Source organism: Glandiceps talaboti, chromosome 5, assembly GCF_964340395.1.
Source record: "Glandiceps talaboti chromosome 5, keGlaTala1.1, whole genome shotgun sequence".
Classification (NCBI taxonomy): Eukaryota; Metazoa; Hemichordata; class Enteropneusta; family Spengelidae; genus Glandiceps; species Glandiceps talaboti.
In genome coordinates, this window is record NC_135553.1 from 2,697,780 (window position 1) to 2,723,136 (window position 25,357).

The following is a 25,357-nucleotide window of genomic DNA, read 5'->3' on the forward strand; positions in this document are numbered from 1 at the left end:
GCGATGACCACTTGGAAGATATTCATACTCTGTATGAAGTGGATGATTAGGATCTTTCATTATTTTATCCGCCATCTTAATAACTTTATCTTTGTACACCACAGAGTTCTGAACAGGTTCATCATGACTGTCATCAAGTAACTTTTACTAGCATCTCATGATACTAGTAGTGATAATCAGATATCTTTCACTAAGTATAATAATATGTGTTATACTTCATATGAAGAAAAATGTTCAGATCTGACCCATGGCCCTTTAACAAAAGACTGATCCTATGTTATCCATATGGCTGTAGTCATTCTAGATTGTGAGCTTCAAACATTGACATTTACACAATCATTTTTGCATTTAAAGTAAACATTTGCCATGTATGTATGTATGTATGTATGTATGTATGTATGTATGTATGTATGTATGTATGTATGTATGTATGTATGTATGTATGTATGTATGTATGCACATGGCCTCAATAGTTGGATTATTTAGGAATGTAAGAGAAAAGATATTTCAATGATTCTACATTCACCTACTACATTCCATATTCTGTTATTCACTTACACATTTGACACATACATACAACCTTACACATTCTCTTGTACTATTCTACATTCACCCAGTGTACACTATCACTCTGGGTAAGGTCAAACCTATGCTGAACCACATATTGACCAGACACTAAAGAATATCTATACTATTCTATTTAGAAATTTATAGAAATTTTACAGCATTAGGTTGTGCCCTGGTTCAATATCTTTGTACACTCAACATGGATCTTACCAGCTGTGGTTGGATTAGTATGTAAGTGTAAGGTACAACATGATGGGATGCCCTCACACATATCGGTCAACCCATCTCACACTATGGCATGATGGGATGCCCTCACACATATCGGTCAACCCATCTCACACTATAGCATGATGGGGTGCCCTCACACATATCGGTCAACCCATCTCACACTATGGCATGATGGGATGCCCTCACACATATCAGTCAACCCATCTCACACTATGGCATGATGGGATGCCCTCACACATATCGGTCAACCCATCTCACACTATGGTATGATGGGATGCCCTCACACACATCAGTCAACCCATCTCACACCATGGCATGATGGGATGCCCTCACACATACCAGTCGACCCAGCTCACACCATTGCATGATGGGGTGCCCTCACACATATCAGTCAACCTATCTCACACTCTGGCATAACGGGGTTCATTCACACATCAATCAACCCATCTCACACTCTATGTTTGGATGACACCAGTGGGCATACAATATATGTAACTGAGACATGCAAAACCCACATACAAATGTATAGACCCTAGAAGTTTATCATGTAGCTTTGACCATAATGAGAACAATATTTACAAAAGTGATTATATGACTTGTCTTCTTGTAGTCATGCCTTTATCTGTACAGATCAGATAGATTGATATCAAAATGTACCAGCCATTCAATATGAGGTTATTACCCAATATCATCTCTTTGTTTGCTTCACCACAAGTTCCATTTCTGCAAAGTGAGACGAGTTGAACACTACAGAAATGGCACTCACAGTGACCAAGATGATATCGGGTAAGGACCAGTTCATCTTATACAAATGGCAACAGCATTTTATAGACATAACCATTCATAACTAGTACAAAGTGGTCACAACATGTTTAAAACATATGACCATACACAATGATTGAACCAGTAGTCGGTGCATATTTATAGCAAGACACATCATTATATATCGACTAAGGAAAAGGTCAGGTAATCCATAACTGCATTATGACCCTTCTTTATTATCAGTATGCATAGATAATAAATCTTTACAATACCAAATTATCACTGGTTGACCACGTTATGAAATCATTTCATATTCATAATGTCAAGTCATTATCCAAATTATGACATACTAGTACTTTTACTACTCACACTCTCACCACTGGTGGCACTCTACTGTGTAATTAATACAGAGATACCTCAAGACACATTCATACCACAGGTGTGCTGCTACAATCAATTACCAGTTCACTACTTGTGATGATGCTGCTTTCATCTACCATAGCATATTCTTTCATCCAATTTATTTTCATGAGCAACAGCCATGTAAAATGGTTCAGCAACACTTATCTATGTGATGAATGATTTCCTTTTGGACCCAACAGAAACTTTAAAAGTGTTGAAAAATTATAGTAAAGAGCGCCCCCAACGTTAAGAGTATCGTTGTTACTTTGTCTTCAAACTCTCCCTCTGTATCTTGTGTACATTTGCTACACCAAGCCTGTACTAATGGTACATATTACATGCTGATGAAAGTGAAGATTATCCTGCATTGAAAGCTGATAAACAAAGTTATATGCTCCCTGTTATGTAAAACCTACATAAAATACAATGTTTGTTCTTTCAGCTTGACTTTCACCCGAGTTCTGACACTTTCTATTTCGGGCGGTATAGAGTAATAAGCTCCAAGTCACATTATTTTTAACATCACATGAAAACTGACACATCACATCATTTAAAGCACAGCAGTATCACACATGAGTCTCAGGGTTCTACACAAACCTTGCTAGCAACTAGGGATGCTCCAACAAAACTTAGCTTATGAGTAAAATTTTCAAAAGACTTTTTTCCTCAAGTGAACTCCGATGTCATGCTAGTATGCCAAATTCAACATGGTGGTTGCAATTTGCCATAGGTAAGAGATTGGTAAAGTATCCATTCAAACTTATGTATGACTATCACTGAACTTTACACATTATTGACCATAGTTACCACTCAACTGGATGACTTTAACACAGGTTATACTCAACAGGTTGACAGCATGTCAATTAGCCATGAAAATGATGTCGTGAAACCTCTGGTAAAATCCATCTTGGGGTACTCAAATTGTTGCATATATGTTTTGAAATGTCAAACATCTTATAGTGTAGACAGAAAGATTCACCATTGCTGATGCTTTTGTTAACATTAGCTAAACCACAGATCCTACATTTGTATGGTCTATAGCTAAAAATTTGCAACAAATGAGTGTACATAGTGAGTCTTCTATCTAACCCTACTACCAATTTTATACTCACAGACAATGTTAAAGACAGTGCACTCTGAGACTATCGACTTGATTATAGAAATCCTCTCCACTGCCTTCTATAATCAAGCCATATTCATCAAAATGATCAATTGGTGTAGATATGTACAGATTTTCCATTGTGCTGATATGGTCACATTCCTTTATAATAGCTAGGCATTCTCGTTCATTTAGTTCATTCTCTGTTAGTGACAGAATTCTAAGCTTCTCACAGTTACTGCAAGTATACGACAGTCTTGTACCAATGTTGCTTATGAGATGTAGTTGACATTTACTCATTGCCAGGTGCTGCACAGTTTTGGTACAGTTTTTGATCAAAGTGAATAATGCTTCTGGATTATTAGCCAAGTTGTTACCACTGAGATCAAGTACACAAAGTGTGGATGGATGAGTAGATGTAGCAAGGTATACTATGTCACTACTTGTTAAGTGACATGAACTTAAACCAAGATACTGTAATGGCTGTTTTACACTTCCAACCAATCTTCTTAATGATCCTCCAATTCTGTTGTTGCTCAGATCTAGTCGTTTCAAGTACTGGAAAGTATTTAGAGTCTCTGATAGACCTTTTAACATTCTTTCCGTAACTGGATAATTTCTTGTCAAGTCCAAAAGATTGTAGCTGAGGCCTAGTGCTTCCAATTTGATGAGTTTTTTCAAATCTGGTAATAAGTTGAGAACACCGCTACATTCTAGACTGTTCATGCTAAGATTCACACCTCTACAATACTGGAATCAAAACAGACATGAAAAAAAAATCAGAAATACTACATCTAAGTGACACAAAAACTACATGAGAGTTGTAAAGGTATTTCCTATAACCAATACATTGTAGAAAATTATCCATCCACCATGGACAATAATGTCTGACCAAAAGTTTGATGGTACACACACCCAATTTATATTACTTGCATGAAATAACGTTACAATTCAACAAGAGTGCTCCAATGAATGCAATATTTAATTATCTTCAAACCTTGATTTTTATGCATTTAATGAGCTAGAAATGATAACTTCACATCATAAAATATTTATCAAAGTCTGATGTTTTTACAACCAAGAATTTCGTTTTTTCACCCCTCCAACCCCCTAAAAAGACAAAACAAAACAAAACAAAACATGTACTTAAATGTCATGAGTAGGTCCACCATATATTACACTTCCTGTATTCAAAACTTACTTGTGGGTCCAGGCAGCGGATGATGGGTAGCAACTTCATAACACCAAGACTAGTAGCATGTAATTTTGCACACTTTAAACTGATAGGTGAGATGTGATGGATTGCCATTGCCAAGGTTACAACATCAACATTCTCTGGTTTAACAACACAGTCAACATGAAGTATGAGGGGATCTGGCAGAACAAAGAAAAAATAAGAAAGATAGCAACTTTAGAGTATCATTGTCAGGGACATAATTTTGAGGGAGACTGTTACTGCATATTAAAAGGTAATGTATCATATTCTACTGAGTAAATCATACTTCACTTTCACTTGCTATATACTTTCTATATGCCAATTTAAGTTTTGACATAACTGGCCACACTTGTATTTTCCTTTCCTCTATTTTCCTATGATTAAACAAATTACAATGTAAGGCAATCTTTTTCTGTTTCTTATCATATCACCCTAAAAGTGATTGAAAGTTTATAAAGAAGAAAGAAAAGTGTACAATTAAAGGTGGTGGTGTGTGTAGCGCCCTCTATGTCAATGTGAAGCATCACTGATGCACAGCAATTAATGTTTGTGGTATAATTATGTGTCTAGTGGTATGTATGTGGTGTTACCCTCTATCATCATGCTCTCTGTCAATTTTATGTACAACTGATGTACAACACATTCTTATAACATGAAACTCTGGTTTTCCCCTATCCTTTATTATGTGGTACTGTACATGAAAAAAATGTATGTTATCATTTTGACTCACAAAATGTCCTACAGCCCAAAAGTAGGTGTGGTTAGGTCATGAGAAACAAAAATGAAATGGCCATGCTAATACAGTCAGCTTCTTCTTTTTCGCTGTTACTCCACAACCAACCATCAATGCAATAACTCATACAAAGCTTCCTTCACAAAGAAAAAACTTAATTTTTATACTTGGTATTACCTCACATGTACTCACATATCATGGACTTCTGTCAATATACTACTATACTGTTTCTTGTTGATTCTACAATTTCTTCCTAGTGAAGGCAGGACTCTATTCTAAGCCATAATATCAGCAGTACATGTACTATTACCTTTGGGAGGAGATACTTTGATAGGCTGCCTTTTGATAGCCTTCTCTGCTAACCTTACCAGTCTTTCACCTCCATGTTCTTGCTCTTTGTCCAGCATAGGTTTGGCAGCAAATAATCCAATTAAGTTTGTTGATTCTTGATCTATAGCAATAAAAGTTTAAAAGAAGAGATAGAAAAGACACATTAACAAACTGAAATACATGTAGATGTAACATTAAACCTCTCAAATCATGTATATTAGGCAATAATACAATGTGACTTTTTATAAGTGCTTTCAAACACACTCTTTTCAAAGTGCTTTACAATTATTATCCCTGGTTTAGACAGTCCTTTCTAACTTTCTCAACTCTCTGGTGAGTATACAATCCCATAGTTGCAGCCATTGTGATGATTTGAAATAAAGGTCTCCTTCTTACTGGATTCCTAGTTATGACTGGGGCATACTCATGGTTCAAATTTGGCCCAAGGACTTCAGCTATAATTAGAAACAAATGGCAGCAGTAAAGCTTGAACTGACAACCTGCAGACTCCAACCCAGTTACTCTAACCATCCAACCATCATGACTCCACAACCAGCAATGTAAAGATTCCAAGCCAGCCATTCTAACCATTCCACTATTACGATTCTATATAGGTATAGCTATACATATTAAATGTTACTGGTCATTCTGTGGGAAAATACACTTGGTTTATACCTCCAAAACAGTGCTCAAGAGTGGTCATTGACTGGGGGGGGGGGGAATCCTGAGAACAACAGGAGAGAATTATACAGCAAACTTTATAATATAACCATACCTTCTGAGGTTATAGTAATGAGAAAAAAACCTTACTGCTCAAATATTCCCACACAGTGACAACATTGACAAAATTCTGTTCAAATGCAGTATCAATTTAAAACAAGAACTTCAATCAACTTTTCAAATATTACCTATGTCAAAGTCCCGGATATCAACCACTCTCAACTTATCATTTTTCCTCTCAGCTATGGTTCTCACTATTATAGATCCTAAACACTTCTCATATTCATTGAAGGCACTTTTTAATTTCTCACAGCTTTCTGGGTCATCTTGCGGAAGAAGTTTTTTGAAATTCAAAACTTGAAATGGCCAACTCCATACTAGTTGTCTGGATACAAGTAAATGACTACCCAGCACACATGCTCTCATCAACGGTTCAAACAGCTCTGCTGGTAGGCACTTCACTGCTTGTTCAATTGTTCGCAAGTCTTTCACAAGAACCATGGCACTGATGTCTACCAGCTTCCTGGGGGATGTACATGAAGTGCAGCTATGGCAGGATGGCTTTTGATAATTGTTATCATCTAATTCCTTCAATACATCCATGGTGTAGACTTCAGTTACATGTGGGGACGTTCTGCCCAAAAATAAACAAAGTCAAAAGTAAGTAGTGAAATTAATAGTAAGTGATCTGGCAAAGCCTTCATCTACTGGTCACTGATACAACTTGTGAAATTTTGAATGAAGTGAGCCAAGGAAAAACTTCACTTCAAAGACAAAATTAGGAAAAAACAATACAACTGATACAAAAACAACAGTGAGTGACTTTGATGTAGGTTTACACAATATGCTTTTATCAGTTTGCTTATATTTGTGGAAATAATAATGTAATAGAAAGTCATACCCAATGACTTATAATGTGCAGTATATTGTATCAGTGAACAGAGTCATGGAATCCGGGCTCCTGTAGTGTTTATACTTTGATAAGTTACCAGGCAATAACTACATTTTATGTCTTTGCATAAACCTCGTCTCATTTCTGATTACCACAAACAAGCAAATGCACTGGTTATATCATTCTCGCAAACCAGAGATGCTGATATTTCTTCCGTGACACTACTGCAAAATATCAAGACAGTGCATCTTGGATGGGGACAGAGGCTGTTGTTTACAACAATGACTAAGTGTATATAACGTTTGTAACTTCATCTTTATTTTGTATATCAACTTTAATACTGTAATATGTCTAGCGACTTATAGTGATAAGGGCCCCTCAGGTCACTCATATTTTCCTTGACAGGAGGTTATCCGAAACAGTAACCGGCAACAGTATTTTTTGAAATATTGTATATACCTAATGACGTCATTATCTTGTATCATAATCATCCTAGACTAAATTATTACCATTCTGGAATAACATATGTTAGCTCACAACAAGTGGTGGAGCATAGCCATTACTCGTACTCTACGAAAGCTAGTACAAACTACAATCCAGAGGCTGAGCACAGTACTGCAGTGTCTGTGCCCTCTATCGCACTCGTACATTTTTAGACTAAATGCTGCAGCCAGGGACGGACATGGGAAGTGGTCACAAAATCACTGTACATTTGTAAATGTCCTGGGACGATAAAAATATTAGCCAACCTAAATTGTGACCCAATCGTTACTCCTCGATGTGTTCGTTCTCCTCCCAATCATATTCAACTTGATCAGCGCCATCTTGTCGACTGTTCTATTATCAGGGGGGGGGTTGGGGTTGGTAGCGAACTGCGACCCACTCTGTCCATTGGTTTCGCCTGACGCTTCGCTGAACTGTCAAAATTTACATTACAGAAGAGAGGAAAAAGAAAAAGAAAAAGGGAGTGATTTTATAAGATAATGATATACTTATTGTCCATAAAACATGGAAATTCGTCTTAGCACCTGGCAAACATCAAATGTAATAAAAGACAAGACATAGATCATATAGATGTTTAATAGCGCTCAAAATTGGTAAGTAGCTAGGAGGTTGTGGGACTCTAACCCAGGCGAGCGAGTGAGGCTAGAGAGAAAGGGGGAGGGAGAGGGAGAGAGAGAGAGAGAGGGGGAGGGGAGGTGATAGGCCAACAGGCAAAAGTCTATCACAACACCCAGCCTGGAACGGAAGAGAAAATAAAGGATATGGTTTTCCTTTATTATAAGAGTTCCTGTACGTTTTCAATTACTTTACAAATGATTAGTAAAATGCTGTACGCGTATAACAACAAATAATCCAAGGAAGCAAACAATGTGGCCCGCCTTTTCACAAGTTGAGCACAGATGGTGTGCGTACACAGTTCAAATGAACACTTGCCCTGTATTTTCGCAGTTAATAAAGAGTAATCAATATCGATTATTAGTTTTCCGTCCACGGGCCTGTTAAAGTATGGGTTTCATTACACCTGTAATAAATTAAATAGGGACAAATTATTAATTACAAACTCGGAAGTGGAATGTTCCATATGGTGTTTGGTTCAATAAAGTAACTCAAAATAAGTTATTAGTTTCATACCTAACATAAACATTCTGATCTGGAGGTGTACTACATTGACTCTCAGACGAATTGGGCAACAAACTGCACGATATCGACATGAAAATCCTGGTAATTGCAATTGTTTTCATTGTCGGAGTTTCCGCACGGAGGGAACCCACTGGAGACGTCGATCTTGACAAATCTCTGAAGAAATTGGAGAAATATGGCATCATGAGCCCAGAAGAGCTTCGTGGGCTACGAGCTCTCGTGCAAGAGAAGGCTACTGGCGGACGGAAACATCCGTTCCCGATGGGTAACAATGATAACTACCAACAGTTATTTGCCAACAAGTTTCATGATGGTCAGAAGGATGAAAATCTGCGAAAGGAGGGTGAATACAAAAAAGAGGGGTTTCCAAACTTCTTCGCTGAACGAAGAAATCAAAAACGTAGCATGTGGAACGGAAGAAGACCTAATTTGTGGCCGTATAAGGCGAATGAAGGCCGATTTCCCATGGACGGAGAAAAACAGCTACCACCATCAATCCCTTCTAGCTATAGTAACAACGATAGTAGCGATATGGATGAATCATCAGGTGATGACGTCGTCCCGGCCCGACCTGCTGTCTTCCGTCGAGATATAAGTGAAACTTATTTCGAAGTTGACGATTCTGCGTCTGAAGATGGGGCTAAGTCTTCTGAAGAATCAGGTGATGGTATATAGTGCTAGTATAAGTCGAATCGAAATGACTTATAAGCTTGTACCTTTACGCTTACTTTACGTCATTTTGCGAAGTGAAATACACATCAGCTGCTCCATCGGACTTTCATACATGTTATTCTATTCATTTACAAAGTGTTGTCAACATGACAATACTGCTATCGAAATTCTCCCATATGAAACAAACTGCTAAATAAAATCGTCTTGCAAAGAAGCTATATATTCGTGTGTTGTGTGTATATGCCGTAGAGTTCTTCATCTCATAGTTTGGTTTACATATTTTGAATGGGTCTTGACTGTCAGAAAAAAAATCGGTATGTGTGAGTGGCCATGGTGTACTGTTACGTGTGTAAGCTAGAACCCGAGAAGCAAAGGTGTACATTTTACCATAATCAATGGAGGGGAAGATCTTACCTCAAGTAGAAATACGTGCGTACGTGTCAAAGAACTGTATGAGGTGTAATTCAAGTTGTGTACTTCGATGTATCATAGACATATGGATGTATCCCATTTAATTCCTTCATAGTATCTCAATCGAGTTCGTAATATAAATAAGTATCAGTCCAACTACAGTGATATGATAATTAACTCAAAATCATAAGGGGCACAATTTTTGCAGCTAGATTGGAACTTCATATATATATGTAGCAAATTAATGTGATCATTTGATAGGTGCCCGTCTACAAGGTACATTTTCATTGATTCGTAATAGTTTTCCTCAATCTAGACTCTGAATATATGTGTACATAACACTGAGTGGAATACTTTGAACAAGAAATAGCTTTGCCAAATTTTTCTTACAAAAGTGTCACGTCCACTGAAGCTTTAATTTGCAGATCCCATGAGGGCACCTAGTGGTTGTAATAAAAGCTAACGGTGTTTGTACTTGTACGCCTTATATCGTTCTTTTCTGCATTCATTTGGAGTATGCTGGTTTACAATCAAACATGGTAACTTCTTGTAACTCGGGGTCAAATGATCATTTTTATTATATAACCAAGAATTAACCTTTGCATGTAACACATTATTACCCCTTCGAGCACTTGAGAATGTTTCTTAAATCCACCACCTCCTCCACCGTAAACGAAATAGTCGGCAGGATCACAGAACTTTCTTTCAAACCAAATCAGTGACGTTTTTGTTTGTCACTTTTAAATTGCCATTAGTGATTAGTTATTGTAAAAGTGTCACTTCAAGTGGATTGACATAAACAGTATACTTTATTGTTTCTGTAACGCTGGTCCATCTTCTCTTGTCTGGTATCTAGAAAGATACTGGGGCTATGTGATGTGACTTTTTGTGATCGCCCCCTCTCCCCCCATATTTCATTGTGATAGTTTGATTGGAAAAGAAGTATACACTAAAAAGGTATTGACCACAGTAGTTGGAGCAGTAGTCTTTATTGCAACTTCACTTCTTTGTATCAAGATAATGTTAACATGTCGTCTACATCACCGGATATATATGCGACTTTACCCAGTTTAATTATCGAGCACATTTAAATTACTAATCAAGCGATACAGACTATAAAGAGAATGCTGAAATTCAGCAGACAGTGCAGAGGTATATCCTGGCTAAGGTTAGACTATATTTGCGGTTTTTAAAGTCTTAAACTCTAGGAACAAAATGTTACCTAGACAACGAATGTCGTCTTTAGTGAATCCCTCATGTTAGTTTTGTAGACCTCAACTTCTTGAACACATACGGGAAGTAGCAGAATTTATGGCAGGAGAGAGGCACAGAGGGAAGGGAGGGGCTTGAAAATTCTGATGGTCAGAAAAGGAGACGATATATACCAAACCAAACCAAACCAAACCTCGGGAGCGGTCGTTCCCAAGTGCATTTGCAAAATTTCTTAAGTTCTTATTAGCCTTTATTATCAGGTAGATGTTTGCCAGGAGCTTAAGTCTCTCTGAAAGCACTCTCTCTCTCTCTCTCTCTCTCTCTCTCTCTCTCTCTCTCTCTCTCTCTCTCTCTCTCTCTCTCTCTCTCTCTCTCTCTCTCTCTCTCTCTCTCTCTCTCTCTCTCTCTCTCATTCCCGTATTTTATAGATTGTTTTACTACAGTTATCAATTTCCGTATTATCACAATTCAATAAAATTACTGATGTTGCATTTTAAATGAAGAATACTTTGTGTACCCCATTACTCAGATAAGTTCATAAAACAACTCTGAACTGAACAAAATTGTTTACAAATGCAACCAAGAGACATTTTCATCATTTGAGTTACAATTTTATTTGGATGGCATAAATACAATGTATAAATACAAAACTGAAAAATATATGGAAAGTTTTATAAATCTCTTTACAGTAAGGATTACATATAAGGATTACAAATTAAAACAAATAGAAATAAACAAAAACAAACAAAACTATACATGTTGATGTTCACTTCGGATTGTTACTTTTTCAACGGGATTCTGATGTTACATAATAATAAGCGATTACACTTATTTATTACATACATATACACACATTAAAATTCAGGGATAAATGTCCATGTTTTCTGAAGGAAATTGAATTAGACACATTTGTTCATTTTGTCCTAAGCAAAGTGATGAATATTAAGAAAGAAATGAAATAGATTTCAATAGATTAATATTTCAGAATTACTTAAATATTATGGAATACCAGGAAATGAATGTTAAAACCTGTCTTCTATGTTTGTACACAAGATCTAATTATCAGGGGCTCTTAAAGCCATTACTTATGATATCATTAAAAGTTTGTAAGTAGGCGTATGTGCAATTACAGTGTGAAGAATAGTTCTGCAGCTGCCCACTAGTTAAATTCCAAAACAGTTCAAAACTAAAAAGGAAGTAAATATGCTTGTTTTGATACTTGTTAATGAGACAAGAAATAAGCCTTGTGATATATATTTGTAGTAAATTTGTGTTACAAACTGACCATATTGTTGTATACATGGGAGAGAAAAAACTAATTTCCGGCAACAATTTGTTATTCCCAGCCTTTGTTTCTGTTTTGAATCAGGACAATGTTTTTAAATACAAAAATATTAATATTTGTTATTTCAGAGAATCATATGGCAATATTATTAATGTTTGATACACACATATTCTGACTTAGTGAAATTACTAACGGCAACAACATAATTATTTTTCTTTGGATTTTTGTAGTGATGACTTTGTTTTCTCCTTTATACAAAGGTAAAACAACACACACAAAATCTTAACATGAACAGTGGAAGATTCTATATCATTATCCAGCACACTGAAGAACACTTAAAAACAGTGTTCTTGTGTGGATATTTGCATTGATTAACATTCTAGTGGCGACTTGGTCTATAAAAATGAAAAGGTCACTCTAATATTTTGTTTTTTAGTCAGTATACAAAATTTGTATTTTTTTAATACGAATTATCCATGATAACTTGTTTAAATGATATTAGCATGCCATGCATCTTTATAAAAAAAGAAAAATTTGCATACTTAGTATTTGCAAATAGAGTAACTAATCAATAAGTGACCTTCTGGACAGGATCATTTCACTATCATAGCACTGGGAAATTATATAGCTTAAAACATGAAAATAACAGCTAGGTACCGTGGCTACTAGATACACATCTTGCAGTAGTAAGTTACTATGGCCTGTCGGTGTATATAAGCATTTAAACTACAAAGTGCAGTTAGTCAAAGTAAAATATAGCAGCCATGTGTTAATAATGCAAGTTATTATCTAGCCTGTCATTATAAAATGTCACTTTAAAGAAAGGTATTTAGCATTGAAGGGTTAATTCTACTAAACTATTAAATATGGAATAGCACCTTTTGAAATGATAACTTTAATCACCAGCGTGCAGATTAGCAGAGCTCACCAGTTAGTCAGTAATAAAGTAAAAAGTTTGCATTATTTCTACAGCAATAAGTTATGAGCTAGTAATAGCAAAGCCCTAGCCCACCGTCCCGAAGATATACCTGCTCAATACTAGACTGTATATTACCTAATGGAAGGGGATTTTCCACAATTAAATATGTCATTTAAAAATGAAAACACATGGACATGCTGTGTGTTTCTTTCCAATCTGCTTCTACTGAACTTTGATAGTAGTCATGAAGCAGACAAAGACTGGACATAGAGGTATAATGTTAAAAGTTGGACTTGATAATCATCTTTCACTCTCCTATAAACTTAGAAGCATGATTAGGTAACATATTCAACATTTGAACAATCCGGACAGGTTATATACAACATTAATGTAATTCCATATTTGCTTTCAAAACTACATAAAAAATGTTTCTCTAATAAGTTAAAGTAGCTAACATGTATTCTACTACAAACAGAATAATATCTAAATGCCATAGTTTCAATCTTTATAATTATAACATCATAAATTGAAATCAATGTAAAAATCCTGGATTCTGTTTTTCTGATTCTTCATTCACCACGGACACCAGTAGTCATTGGACACCAGTAGTCATTGGACACCAGTAGTCATTGGACGCCAGTAGTCATTGGATGTCAGCAGTCATTGGACATCAGCAGTCATCCCAATATGCTCAAGACATTGCAGAGTACACAATAAAATATGCAAAATTTGATGTTGTGATTGACACTCAAGTGAAAATTGCTCACAAAGTCTATGGCAACATTTACACAAATGTTTGAATGTTGGATTTTGTATTGTTTATGCTCAGAAGACTAATTTCCTCCTAGAAATGAGGAATCCAGGCAAGGTTAAGGGTTCTAACTCCCTAGTTTAATAATAATTATTTACAAAAATAAAGACAATGGTACTTATTGTAATTGACTTTGGTAGTCATATTGCACTATATTTCATAATATCTCATTTATATTTCTCAAAAAATCTACCATATTTATGGTGTGGAAGGGACATTTGCTAACAGCATCATGTATGTTAAAATAGTGTTCTTGCATAAACCTGTGAAAAATGTTGACAACCTGATCAGTTACATGTATCATTCAAAGATCACTGAGGATATCTTAAAATTGCTGTTTAAAAATCAGTGTAACCAGATCACAGTTTAAAGAAATACCACAAGTATTTGGGATAATTGCTTGACTTTTGACATGCATCTTTTATTAAAACATGGAAGTTTTTCCAGGTATGGCTAAGTTTCAAATTGTTCAATGCATTCTCAACAAAGCATCTCAACTGGTTACTGTATTCAATGATAGTGGAACATCTCCTAGTGTCATATTTCAGCTCCAAAGGTCTGTCTTTCTCTTGATGGTTTCTGTTAAATGTATAAAAAAAAGATGAAATTGTTGATTAGTTGCCGACAAAGTCATTATTTTGCCAACATCTCTAGATGGTTTCTAGATAACAAACTGTCTTGGCACTCTCCATGTACTAGATTAAGGGGATGGGAAGGAGAGTGTAAATGATATTATTGCGATCTATGTCACTTCTAGTTAACTCATATAAGCAATATCATTTCTATAGCTGAATATTGTTTGGGTTGTTGTCGGTGGCCGAGTGGTCAAACTAGTTGCCTGTATGGTTTATCAAAGAACGTATAAATTTAATTTCAGTTTGCTGGTATGTTAATTATTACTACAATGTACAATGTGCATGGTTCCATACATCAGCATGGATTACAAATAATCATTACACTCATACTCTATTGGTATATGTACATTGTATATGTTTAAATTTTATTCCAGCATTGTTGCAAACCACAGCCTGTTTAACGACACCGTTCGTAACGCGCCACCCACTTATTTCGAAGTGTAGCGGAAGAAATAACAGCTCTGGTGTGCGAGAATGTATTCCAGTAGATTCTCTAATGGGTTCATGACAAACAAAAACAAGCATCAGTTATTTCTGTTACGTAAAATACATGATATATCAACAGTTACATGCTAGATTAGGCATATTACCTTGAGTTCTGTAAGTTGATATGGCACATGTAATACACTGTCGTTATATTCTACCATTAGATGTCCTCTTCTTGGAGATACACCAACAACTTGAACTGTTTCACCTTTCCTTAAAATGACTTGTCCCTGATTTTCTGTTGACAAGGAACAACACAATACCAATTTTAGATGATGGCAATTAGTTCAATTTCCACTTATATCATTTCTGCAAATCTCACATAACTCAAGTTTTAAACAAAATGTACATCATATCACTTATAAATCATTGATGAAATGTCAATAACAGACAGTGAGACAGACAGATGGAGAAAGACAAATCATCATAATAATACAGAAATGGCTTGACATTGTCATGGTTGCTCACCTGAAAAGTTGTGTTTCATTATTCTAGTTTGTGGAAACCCCATCTTCATGTTACCTGTGACTGTATAGGAACGACTTGAGGGTAATGGAGGGGGGCTATCCTGAAAACAACAAAGTTGTCACAGATATGGTTAATGTATGTACTAATATAAGTACAGTATACATAGTCAAAATATTATTATGTACAATGTGGTTACAAAATGCATCGCTGTTCTCAACTATATTTCTCAAGTTTCTTTCCTTCATAAATAAGAGAAAATTTGTCTCAGACAGAAATGTTCACTGACAGGTTTACAGTAACTGCCAAACAAAGCATTGAACCAAACGTCAGTTCAAAATTGTCAACAAGTGTTTTTAGTTTGGAACAATCATGATGCTTTCAACTGTAAGAGTTTAAATCAGAAAGAAACGTTTGAAGGTATGAACAACAATAATATTTATAGAATGGGAAAAGTGAAGATTTGACACCATGGAATAAAATGAATTGTATTACTTACCATGTCTAGGCCATAGAGATAACATGTCTGTTGAATTGTTTTGATATCACATGAATCACTTTCAGGTCCTCTTTTCCGATGCCTTTCTATTTCTTGATACATAGGTGATCTGGCAAATTTTAAACATATCATTTCTAATTATTACCAAATTTAAAAAAAATAAATGATAGCTACATTGATCAAAAGTTAACTATAACACTATAGTATAATATTTATTCAAATACCTTTCATCAATAAGCAAAATTGCTGTCATTTCTTAAGCTTTTACCTAAGGTTTCCAGTGTGAATTTACCTTCTGATGCAAATTTTGTTTTTGTAGACTATTAAAAGTGGATAATTTAAAATGACTATGGCGATATGTTTTCATGGGGGAGAGGAGGGGAGGGGTTTTACATATTTAGATTTTTGCCAAACAGATATTTTAGAGTCAAACCTTAACCTTAAGCAAGTGTAATTTATCACAGCCATATTATTTTGAAAATGAAATGACGAGGAATAGAATTCAAACTATTCAATATACATACATGTATTTCTAATACAAGTCTGATACTGATTGCTATCTATTCATTCCAATGTAAACTGAGACTGGGACTAGAAAGCAAACAACTACAGCCTGACTTACTTGCAACTTGACTGCCTATGGTTGTGGTTTCTGACTTGGTGTTTGTGTTCAAGTGATCTTTTCAATGATGGCCAACGTTTTTGACAGATCATTCTCCTAACGTTGGCTTGTATGATTGTTGCAGCTTCTTCCCTCTTCTCAAGTCTCAGCTGTTCCATGGATTGTCTAGCACCCTCACTAGTTAAAGAATCCAAAATTGAATTATCACCATGTCACACTATGTGTGTATTTAGTATTTTAACATCTTATAAATCAAGTTGTTTTTTTTCCACAGTTTTTCATTGTCTGGCTATTCATAGTCTGGCTATTCATAGTCTCGCTATTCATTGGTGATATTAATACAATATGTGAATTATGATTAAGTTTGAGTGCTAAATACTCAATCCATCATCACTCCAGATAGGTACTGTAAGTTCTTCCAAGAAACTAAGAGTCATATCTCTGGAATGAGCCTTATCCTAAGACTGATATTGTATGGAAGCCTATCATGTAAGTCTTCTTCTTTTAGATGTATGCTTTTTGTATAGAATTCACAAGATTATTGTGAAGGAAATAATCATTATCGTCACCATACCTCAGAAATATATGTTTCTTTCCAAGTGCCCAATTTGTACTGGTGTACGGTTGCTTACTATCATCCATTGCCTTGAGGAATGACTCTAATATCGCCTGCAAGATGAATTGCAACAATTTCATTAAAAATATCATCACAAAGCCCACACTACCAGGAAGTCAAAGTGTACAACCAGTAATATTTAACACCTGGCGCACTAATCATTTGATATCTGTTACCATCTTGTAAACATTATAGATCTTTTAAACCAAAAGTAATTGTTTCAAAAACAGCTAGTGTTTAACCGACTGCTTTTTGTTTTTTTTAAAGGAGTCATAATGTTGCTGTAGTGTTACCTTTAAATTTTTTGTTGTTCGGAATGTCATTTTTATCCTGAGTTTTGCAGAATCACCACAAATTTCATTGTACAAATACATATGACAATAAAGTATTATTAAAAAAGATGCTAGTTGAAATTCTGAGTTACAAAGGGCCTGACAAATTTGATATTTTCTAGTGCTAGTGATCCGTTCATTTTTGTATATTTAAGGTTTGTATTTGTTGGCCGGTGGCGAACAGTACTGAATAAACAATTGATTGATTGATTGATTGATAAAGTAATATTACTGTAAAGAAAGCTGAGTAATACGAGTACATGTGGAGTTGTGTAATAACAAGGGTATGGTGGCATTACTACACACACAGAGTACAATGACAACATCAAACAATGATGGAATTATGAATATGAAACCATAAGCGGAGTATACTTTTTTCACAAATATTCTGTCAAATTGAATGAATATTCATGTTTCAAATTTCTTTCACTACAACTGTATGTTTTCAATTCAATTTCACTATATGTAGATTAATGATCAATGATGTAATGCTTACTTTGGTATCTTCTATAGCTTTCTCTTCACTCCTTCTCAGTCTTTTGTGTCTTGATAAAAACTTGTACCTGTGATTAAATGACTTGAACCTCATCTTGTGTGGATATCCTGTTGGTCCAACAATATCAGAAATGTTTGATATTCAAAATATGTGAAAACTGTTTGTACACAGACTGTTTATGATACAAGGACCAAGTTTTGATATTTATGGGTATAATCATCTCATCCCATATTATGACAAAGCCAACGTTTAGTTGAATTTCAATCACTTCAAACAAGTTAAGTATTACATTATATATACAGTATATACAAAGCCTGTTCAGTTATTGATGAAGAATTTATCATGTACGCTGATGAAGATGGAAAACAAATTTGTCTTTCATCTCAAGTCTCTTCTTTATGAAGCAAATTTGTCACAACAATTTTTTCCAAAATGTGAAATTCACCTGATTGAGATTGTGGTTGACATTTGAAACTAAGATCAAGTTTCAAAAGCATTCCTCGAGTGGTGCAAGTCACATCGGTAAAGGTATGCTTGTAGACAAGAAACTCTACTTACTCCTACCTATTGTATAAGTTTAGAGCTGTCTTTTGGTCATGAGTTATTAATGGAAAATGATCTTGCATAGAAATACCACATCATTTCTTACCTCCTGCCATGAGATGAACAGATTCTAAAACTTGTAAAGCTCTGATTTGTCTTCTAACAACTGCTAAATCAAAGAGTGATGCTGATTCATGGTGATTGGGCTGCAATAAATAAAAACATTAAATCTATTAAAAACTTGTTGCGATAAAAAGTACACAATAGTTATAAATAGCTGAAATTTCAAGAGTAATCCTCAAATGAGCTAAAGCCTGACATTATTGAAAGTGTTGGAAATCTATGATGTCATTATTAGAATGGAATATTTAGATTGTCATCAATGATCACATTCACTTTTAACAGTCCAATTAGTATCTTTGTATCACTTAAAAGGTAAACTGATACGACAAATTGATAACATCTGTGCCACTTAAATGTTAATGATTGTCTTTGATCTAAAACCCCCCTCAGAGAAAACAACACATAGCTCAAGCCAGAATCATAGCAAATAAATTTGTACTGTAGCAGCATTATGGCTAAGTGTGTGACCAATAAAAACAAAAGTACAAATGTTTAGCTATTGGTGGTGCTGTAGCAGTGTTTAACTTACCCTGATGCACCTTATGAAATGTGGCTTGGAATGCATTAATGTCTTAAGGAGATTGTCAAGTCTACATTGGAAATCCTGAGAGAATGTTCTTTTGATGCCATCTTGCCTGGAAATAAAATAAATACAATTTACATCATTTCTTTGTTTTACAAATCTTGGAATACAAATTTACAGAAATGTTAAAGTGATTATTTTAATTGTAATAACATGAAAGGAAGTTTGGAGTGTAAATATCATATTTCATATCAGGTTACAAAACATGACAATAAAAACCATAAAAAGATAATTTTGTGTCAACTGAAGTAATTGTTCATAATAAAATAAAATGTCAAAATGATATTAAAGTGGATTAGTGAATAATTGATAAACCAGCAATACTAAAACATATGAAAAGTTAGGATGCTTTTTAAGGAAGTAACTTACCCTGGGGTGTCTGCAAGCAGTGATGGCGATGGCTGTATCCTATGTAGTGTTCCTTTAGCGGGACCTTTACCTATAGATTTAGATAGAGAAATGAATTTGTTATTTCAAGCTCAAACAGCTGTAATTCTTTGCCAATTTTTACCTCTCAAAAACACACCCACTTTTGACTAGAAACAGTTCAATCCTTCTATATATTTTAACATGTTTACTAGTTTTTGTGGTACTCTGTCAAACCCCATTGACTCCTAACATCCATGTGTAAACAAAGTGAATAAATAGTTCAAAACGACTGTGTACTAGTGGGATAAACACTTGACATGGGATATCATGCTTCTGCTAATACATCATGAGTAAGTAAAAAATAAAGAACATGAATCTTGACAAAACCAGTTTCAGTTCCACTTACTGGGGCTTAATAAAACAAATTTTACATATTATGTTGCAAGGTTTGTTAAGACAAAGGGAATGAATTATGTTAAGATGAATAAAATGATATTTCTCACCTTGATTCTTAGTGTCATTCAAAAACAGATGTGTAGCAAAACCAAAGTTACAATTCTGTTTGTGAAATATAGAGACAACATCATCACAAATCAAGTCTCTATTGGACTCCACCATGTCAGCTGCATCATATACAACTCTACCAGTATAGTGAATAATACCAAAGCTGTATGTTCCCCTGTCATCGGGACTGTAAAACCTACCAGAATCAAAAAGCATAACAAAGTTTTAGTTGTTGAAGTTTAAAGTTACAAAACAATCAGTTGAACTTATGCTTATATCTCAATAGATAAATATTGTATGTATAATTTTAATTTCAAAAGTTGTACAAATAATACTTACTACCTTATAAGTACTACCTACACGTCAGAGTGTACATGTTGTGCTGTGATATTTTGTACCTACCTGTCAGAGTGTACATGTTGTGCTGTGATATTTTGTACCTACCTGTCAGAGAGTACATGTTGTGTTGTGATATTCTGTACCTATCTGTCAGAGTGTACATGTTGTGCTGTGATATTCTGTACATACCTGTCAGAGAGTACATGTTGTGCTGTGATATTTTGTACATACCTGTCAGAGTGTACATGTTGTGCTGTGATATTTTGTACCTTCCTGTCAGAGTGTACATGTTGTGCTGTGATATTCTGTACATACCTGTCAGAGTGTACATGTTGTGCTGTGATATTTTGTACCTTCCTGTCAGAGTGTACATGTTGTGCTGTGATATTTTGTACCTACCTGTCAGAGTGTACATGTTGTGCGGTGATATTCTGTACCTACCTGTCAGAGTGTACATGTTGTGCTGTGATATTCTGTACCTACCTGTCAGAGTGTACATGTTGTGCTGTGATATTCTGTACATACGAAGCACTGCTACTTTTACTTTCTAAGTTGGTACTTTCTTTGTCAAGGTGATACAATATACCAGTCAGCTGAAAATATAGATATGAAAAGAAAGATAGAAATTAAATATTAACATATTAATAAACAATGATTTGAATCATCCCAAAGAGAGTTGTTCTATTTGTTTGTGTATATAATGGACCGATGATGCTATTTACAAAATCTTTTACTGTGGTTAAAAGGTGAATGAGTACATGAATGGATAGATTGATAACATGTTGGTTTGTTGGGTGGATGGACTGGTGGATGGATGGATGGATGGATGGATGGATGGATGGATGGATGGATGGACGGCCGGACGGATGGATGGATGCATGGATGTATGTATGGTTGGATGGAGATAGGCAACAGACAGAGACAGACAGACAGACAGGCAGACAGACAGACTGACTGACAGACAGAGGCAGACAGACAGACAGACAGACAGACAGACAGACAGACAGACAGACAGACAGACAGACAGACAGACAGACAGACAGACAGTCAGACAGACAGACAGACAGACAGACAGACAGACAGACATATATCTCACAAATTAACAATATCAATAAAGGGAAAGTGATATTCACATAGCTATATACTTACCGGTGCTGAGATTAATTCAATTACTGGTGTACTGTCTTGATATTCAAGATCAATATCACACAGAATACCTTCCTCTCTGAAAGCAAGATAGTAACAAAACAGTTATTACGATAAAACACAAGACAAAACAACATACCCTAAGAATTCATATTGTGGGGAAATGTCTTGTATGTATATATATAGCCTGCTATTTGTAATTTGGAGCACAACAATTTATGAGTAAGGCAGTAAAATTTTGATATAAACACAACTCAATGTAACAAAAGAGAGTGGCATACCTACAACATTCCTGTGTACTTTTAAAGACGTGTGTATTGTAGTAATGTTGTAATGTCTCTGAACACAAGTTGATACACAGCTGCTCAAATTGGTTACACTGTAAGAATTGAGAACACAACATTATAATGTCAACAGTTAATATTGGCTAGGTTAACATGGTTCTATACAATTACATATACAGCCCGGATTACAAAATAGCATGACATTATTTCAAACTTGATAATAACAAATTCAGTAAATAAACAAACAGACAAACAAACAAACAAACAAACAAACAAACAAACACAAAATTAGATAACCAAACTAATGCATACATAAATGCATGATACATTATTACTTGACACAAATAATCACTTACTACACAATGAACAATATGTCAAGAAAATCTTACCAACTGAACTAGTGGTACGCCCTCAACGGCTAGTCAACTACATTATTTCGTTTATACATGTTAAAGATTAAACAACTGCAACAATAAATATTGCTGTTTATACCTGATTAGTCTCAAATCCAAACAGATCAGCAATACTAATGATAGCATCACCAAGACCACCACATTGTGTACTAGCTGATGAATGATTGACAGATAACTTGGAGGTAGCTGGAGATGGCTGCTTCTGATGATCTGTTAAGACAAGGCCAAGAAGTAATACATCAGGCAAGACAAGAATAATTACTTTGTAAATTATACTAAAGTGAACTTTTAAAACTAAAGAATATTATACAATACAAATTTCCCTAGTCAAGGAAATAAGATCTTTTGTTCATGTAGTATTTTTTCTGATATATAATAATTAATTTTTATTCAATAATCATAATTTTATACAATATTTACAACATGAAATTTTACACATTGACATAAATAAGCTGATGATGACAATAAAAGTGAACTGACTGTCTGGTACTAGTATAGACAAAGAAACAGTTGCCAATAGTCACCCCATAACAAATGTTAGCATATTGAAATCTCCAACTTACCACCAGTGTGATGGACATCATCACTGCTACTAGAATGTCCTGAATTAGAGCCAGGTCTTCTAACACTGTTAGCTTTACGAACTATTGCTGAAACTGTTCTACAGTATAACGCCTTGGCTAGACAGTCCCTGGTTGCATTGGCCTAGCAAGATATGATAAACAGATAATGACTGTATCAATTAAAGTGATCATCACAAGTTGGACATTTACAGCAATATTCTGATTATTTCATCCTGGTTTATTGCCAAGGTACGGTCTATCAACCTGCTGATAGACATGGGAATTGCATAAAATTTTAATAACATTAAATTTCTCATCTCACTCGCTATATTTTCATGAATTTTCTCAAACTGCAATAATCTTAAAATCACACTTGTTTAAAGTCTTTTTTGGAAGTTTGAGATCTTTTGCCAAGTAATAATGATGAGACATCTTGACAGTGTGTACTATACTTACAGTTGGTGCATCTGAGAGTGACTTAAAAAGCTGTCCTCTAATATTCCGTGTTTTTGTTGTTAGTCCCCTGTACAGAGACACACCAGATACTCCTAGTAATGCCGCCACTGCCTTGATTTCTAGAAAAAAGGAGAAATTGAAAATACTTGTCAGTATTCATTATCACAATTTAAAGATACAACTTGTTAATCAGTGAGCAAAATATTGTAACTATAGTAATTCATGTTAAGGCAAGGCTAAATAAAGCATAAAATTAATATTATAACAATACATTGCCATTTGTAACCTGGGACCATGTCCTCTACAGCTTTGTAAATATATTCATAATTGCATAATGACACAAACGTATTGTACTAGGATCATCCTTGTATGGAACCTTTAGTCCACACCTGATGGTGGTCTGATAGCACTCTTGTTATTAACTGTTTTGATAATGTACATTCAGTGTTGATCAACTTGGGTTGATGCTGAGTACACAAAATTACTTATTCAACACACACAATCTCAAGCGCGCTAAAATTCACATGTTATAGATTAAATAAATACCTTAGTAACATTTAGCACTTGCGCGTTCTCGCAATGGCGGGAATCAGTTGTGAAAGAGTTAATAAGTAAGAGCTGTCAAATCATGTGGGTAATAACTAGCAATGGATGGGCACAACTTTATGACAGTAAATACACATAAGTGGGAAATCCAATGTAAGACTCAATATTTAGAATATCCATTTAATAGTTTATGGCCATCCATTGGAGTTTTATGACTAAAGGTGGTTGAACAGCTAGTTCACCCTCAGATTCTCTGTTATGGTTTCACTACTAAATCCTCTCAACATAAATCTTATCTTTGTTTATTCCAAATTTGAAACACTTTGTAATTCCCAGAGGGCTAAGGATAGAAAATGAAAAATGAAAAGGATACAAAGCACACACAGTCAGACAACTTAGTAATTACAATTACAATTACAAAATTAATGTCACCTGTGACCTGTGACCTGTGACTGTCTCTAATACGATGATGCGGTTGAAATGGCATTACACTATACAATCTTAAATTACAAACTTGATGAGGTAAAATATCTCACCTGGGCATAACACTTATTAATATAATTATGGAAAATTGTAATATCCATTTGAAATAGACAAATTACACTTGAACAGTTGACATCCTGACTTTCAATTCTTATATATGTATATTTCATAATATTATGTCATAGTCACTATACTACCATTTTAATGGTACCAAAATGTTGGTTAATGACCCCCCCCCCCCTCCCCCGGCCAAAAAAAATAAACAAAAATAAACAAACAAACAAACAAACAAACAAACAGAACAGAACAGAACAACACCAACAACAGACAATGATAAATCATAAATCAGCTAAAGTAAAAGAGGACATGACCTACAAAAAGGTGTCATGTAGACACTAATCATCCAGTCACATGCAATCTTTTGTACACAAACTATAAATACACATGAGCTGATAAACTGACCTACATACAATCCTGGAAAATTCCATACAAATTCAAATAATCATTATCATAATTTATTCTATTACTGTGTTACATTCACATCAGGTGATAAAAAGCCTTGGACATTTTAAACTTTTGGAAATCATAAATAACTACGGAAAGCACAGAATGTGATAAAAACTTCCTAAGATAAGATGTCTCGTTCCAATATTAAAGTTGACATTTCGAGAATGTTTCATATCATTTGTTGCTATTACATGTAATGCTGTAAATACAGAGGCATGAAAACACACAGTTTGTTCAATGCATTGTATACACTTGTTATTTTTAGAATTATAACAGAAGTATGAGTGCTTTGAAATAACATGCTAGGTGGTCTGTTTGACTCCCTAGCTAACTACAAAAACACCAAGAGGAATTTACAAGATATATGCCACATTTATAAATGACGTTACATTCCCCCTTTATCATACAGTACATGGCAATTGTACAGATTTTTATGAAAATCAC

At 34.9% G+C, this 25,357-nt stretch overlaps 2 protein-coding genes across 2 annotated transcripts in view; both read right to left on the bottom strand.

The window, feature by feature from the left end:
- Nucleotides 1-1,913: 1,913 nt before the first annotated feature.
- Nucleotides 1,914-7,778, bottom strand: LOC144435747 (leucine-rich repeat-containing protein 14-like). The gene is made up of 5 exons (XM_078124360.1): nt 7,699-7,778; nt 6,246-6,691; nt 5,318-5,458; nt 4,260-4,432; nt 1,914-3,808 (listed from the first exon to the last, which is right to left on the bottom strand). The coding sequence occupies exons 2-5, from the start codon at nt 6,658-6,660 to the stop codon at nt 3,080-3,082; spliced, it is 1,458 nt and encodes a 485-aa protein (XP_077980486.1). The 5' UTR covers nt 6,661-6,691; nt 7,699-7,778; the 3' UTR covers nt 1,914-3,079.
- Nucleotides 7,779-11,556: 3,778 nt separating this feature from the next.
- Nucleotides 11,557-25,357, bottom strand: part of LOC144434854 (uncharacterized) — a 76,764-nt gene continuing 62,963 nt past the window's right edge. The window contains exons 10-26 of the mRNA XM_078123367.1: nt 23,378-23,496; nt 22,922-23,063; nt 22,438-22,568; nt 21,943-22,040; nt 21,665-21,740; nt 20,999-21,108; nt 20,176-20,372; nt 19,673-19,742; nt 19,250-19,355; nt 18,704-18,803; nt 18,055-18,161; nt 17,185-17,279; nt 16,611-16,787; nt 15,989-16,097; nt 15,493-15,592; nt 15,129-15,262; nt 11,557-14,482 (exon numbers count right to left, since the gene is read on the bottom strand). Coding sequence (XP_077979493.1) covers nt 14,441-14,482; nt 15,129-15,262; nt 15,493-15,592; nt 15,989-16,097; nt 16,611-16,787; nt 17,185-17,279; nt 18,055-18,161; nt 18,704-18,803; nt 19,250-19,355; nt 19,673-19,742; nt 20,176-20,372; nt 20,999-21,108; nt 21,665-21,740; nt 21,943-22,040; nt 22,438-22,568; nt 22,922-23,063; nt 23,378-23,496 — 1,913 coding nt within the window. The 3' untranslated portion in view covers nt 11,557-14,440. The remainder of the gene's footprint in view (nt 14,483-15,128; nt 15,263-15,492; nt 15,593-15,988; nt 16,098-16,610; nt 16,788-17,184; nt 17,280-18,054; nt 18,162-18,703; nt 18,804-19,249; nt 19,356-19,672; nt 19,743-20,175; nt 20,373-20,998; nt 21,109-21,664; nt 21,741-21,942; nt 22,041-22,437; nt 22,569-22,921; nt 23,064-23,377; nt 23,497-25,357) is intronic.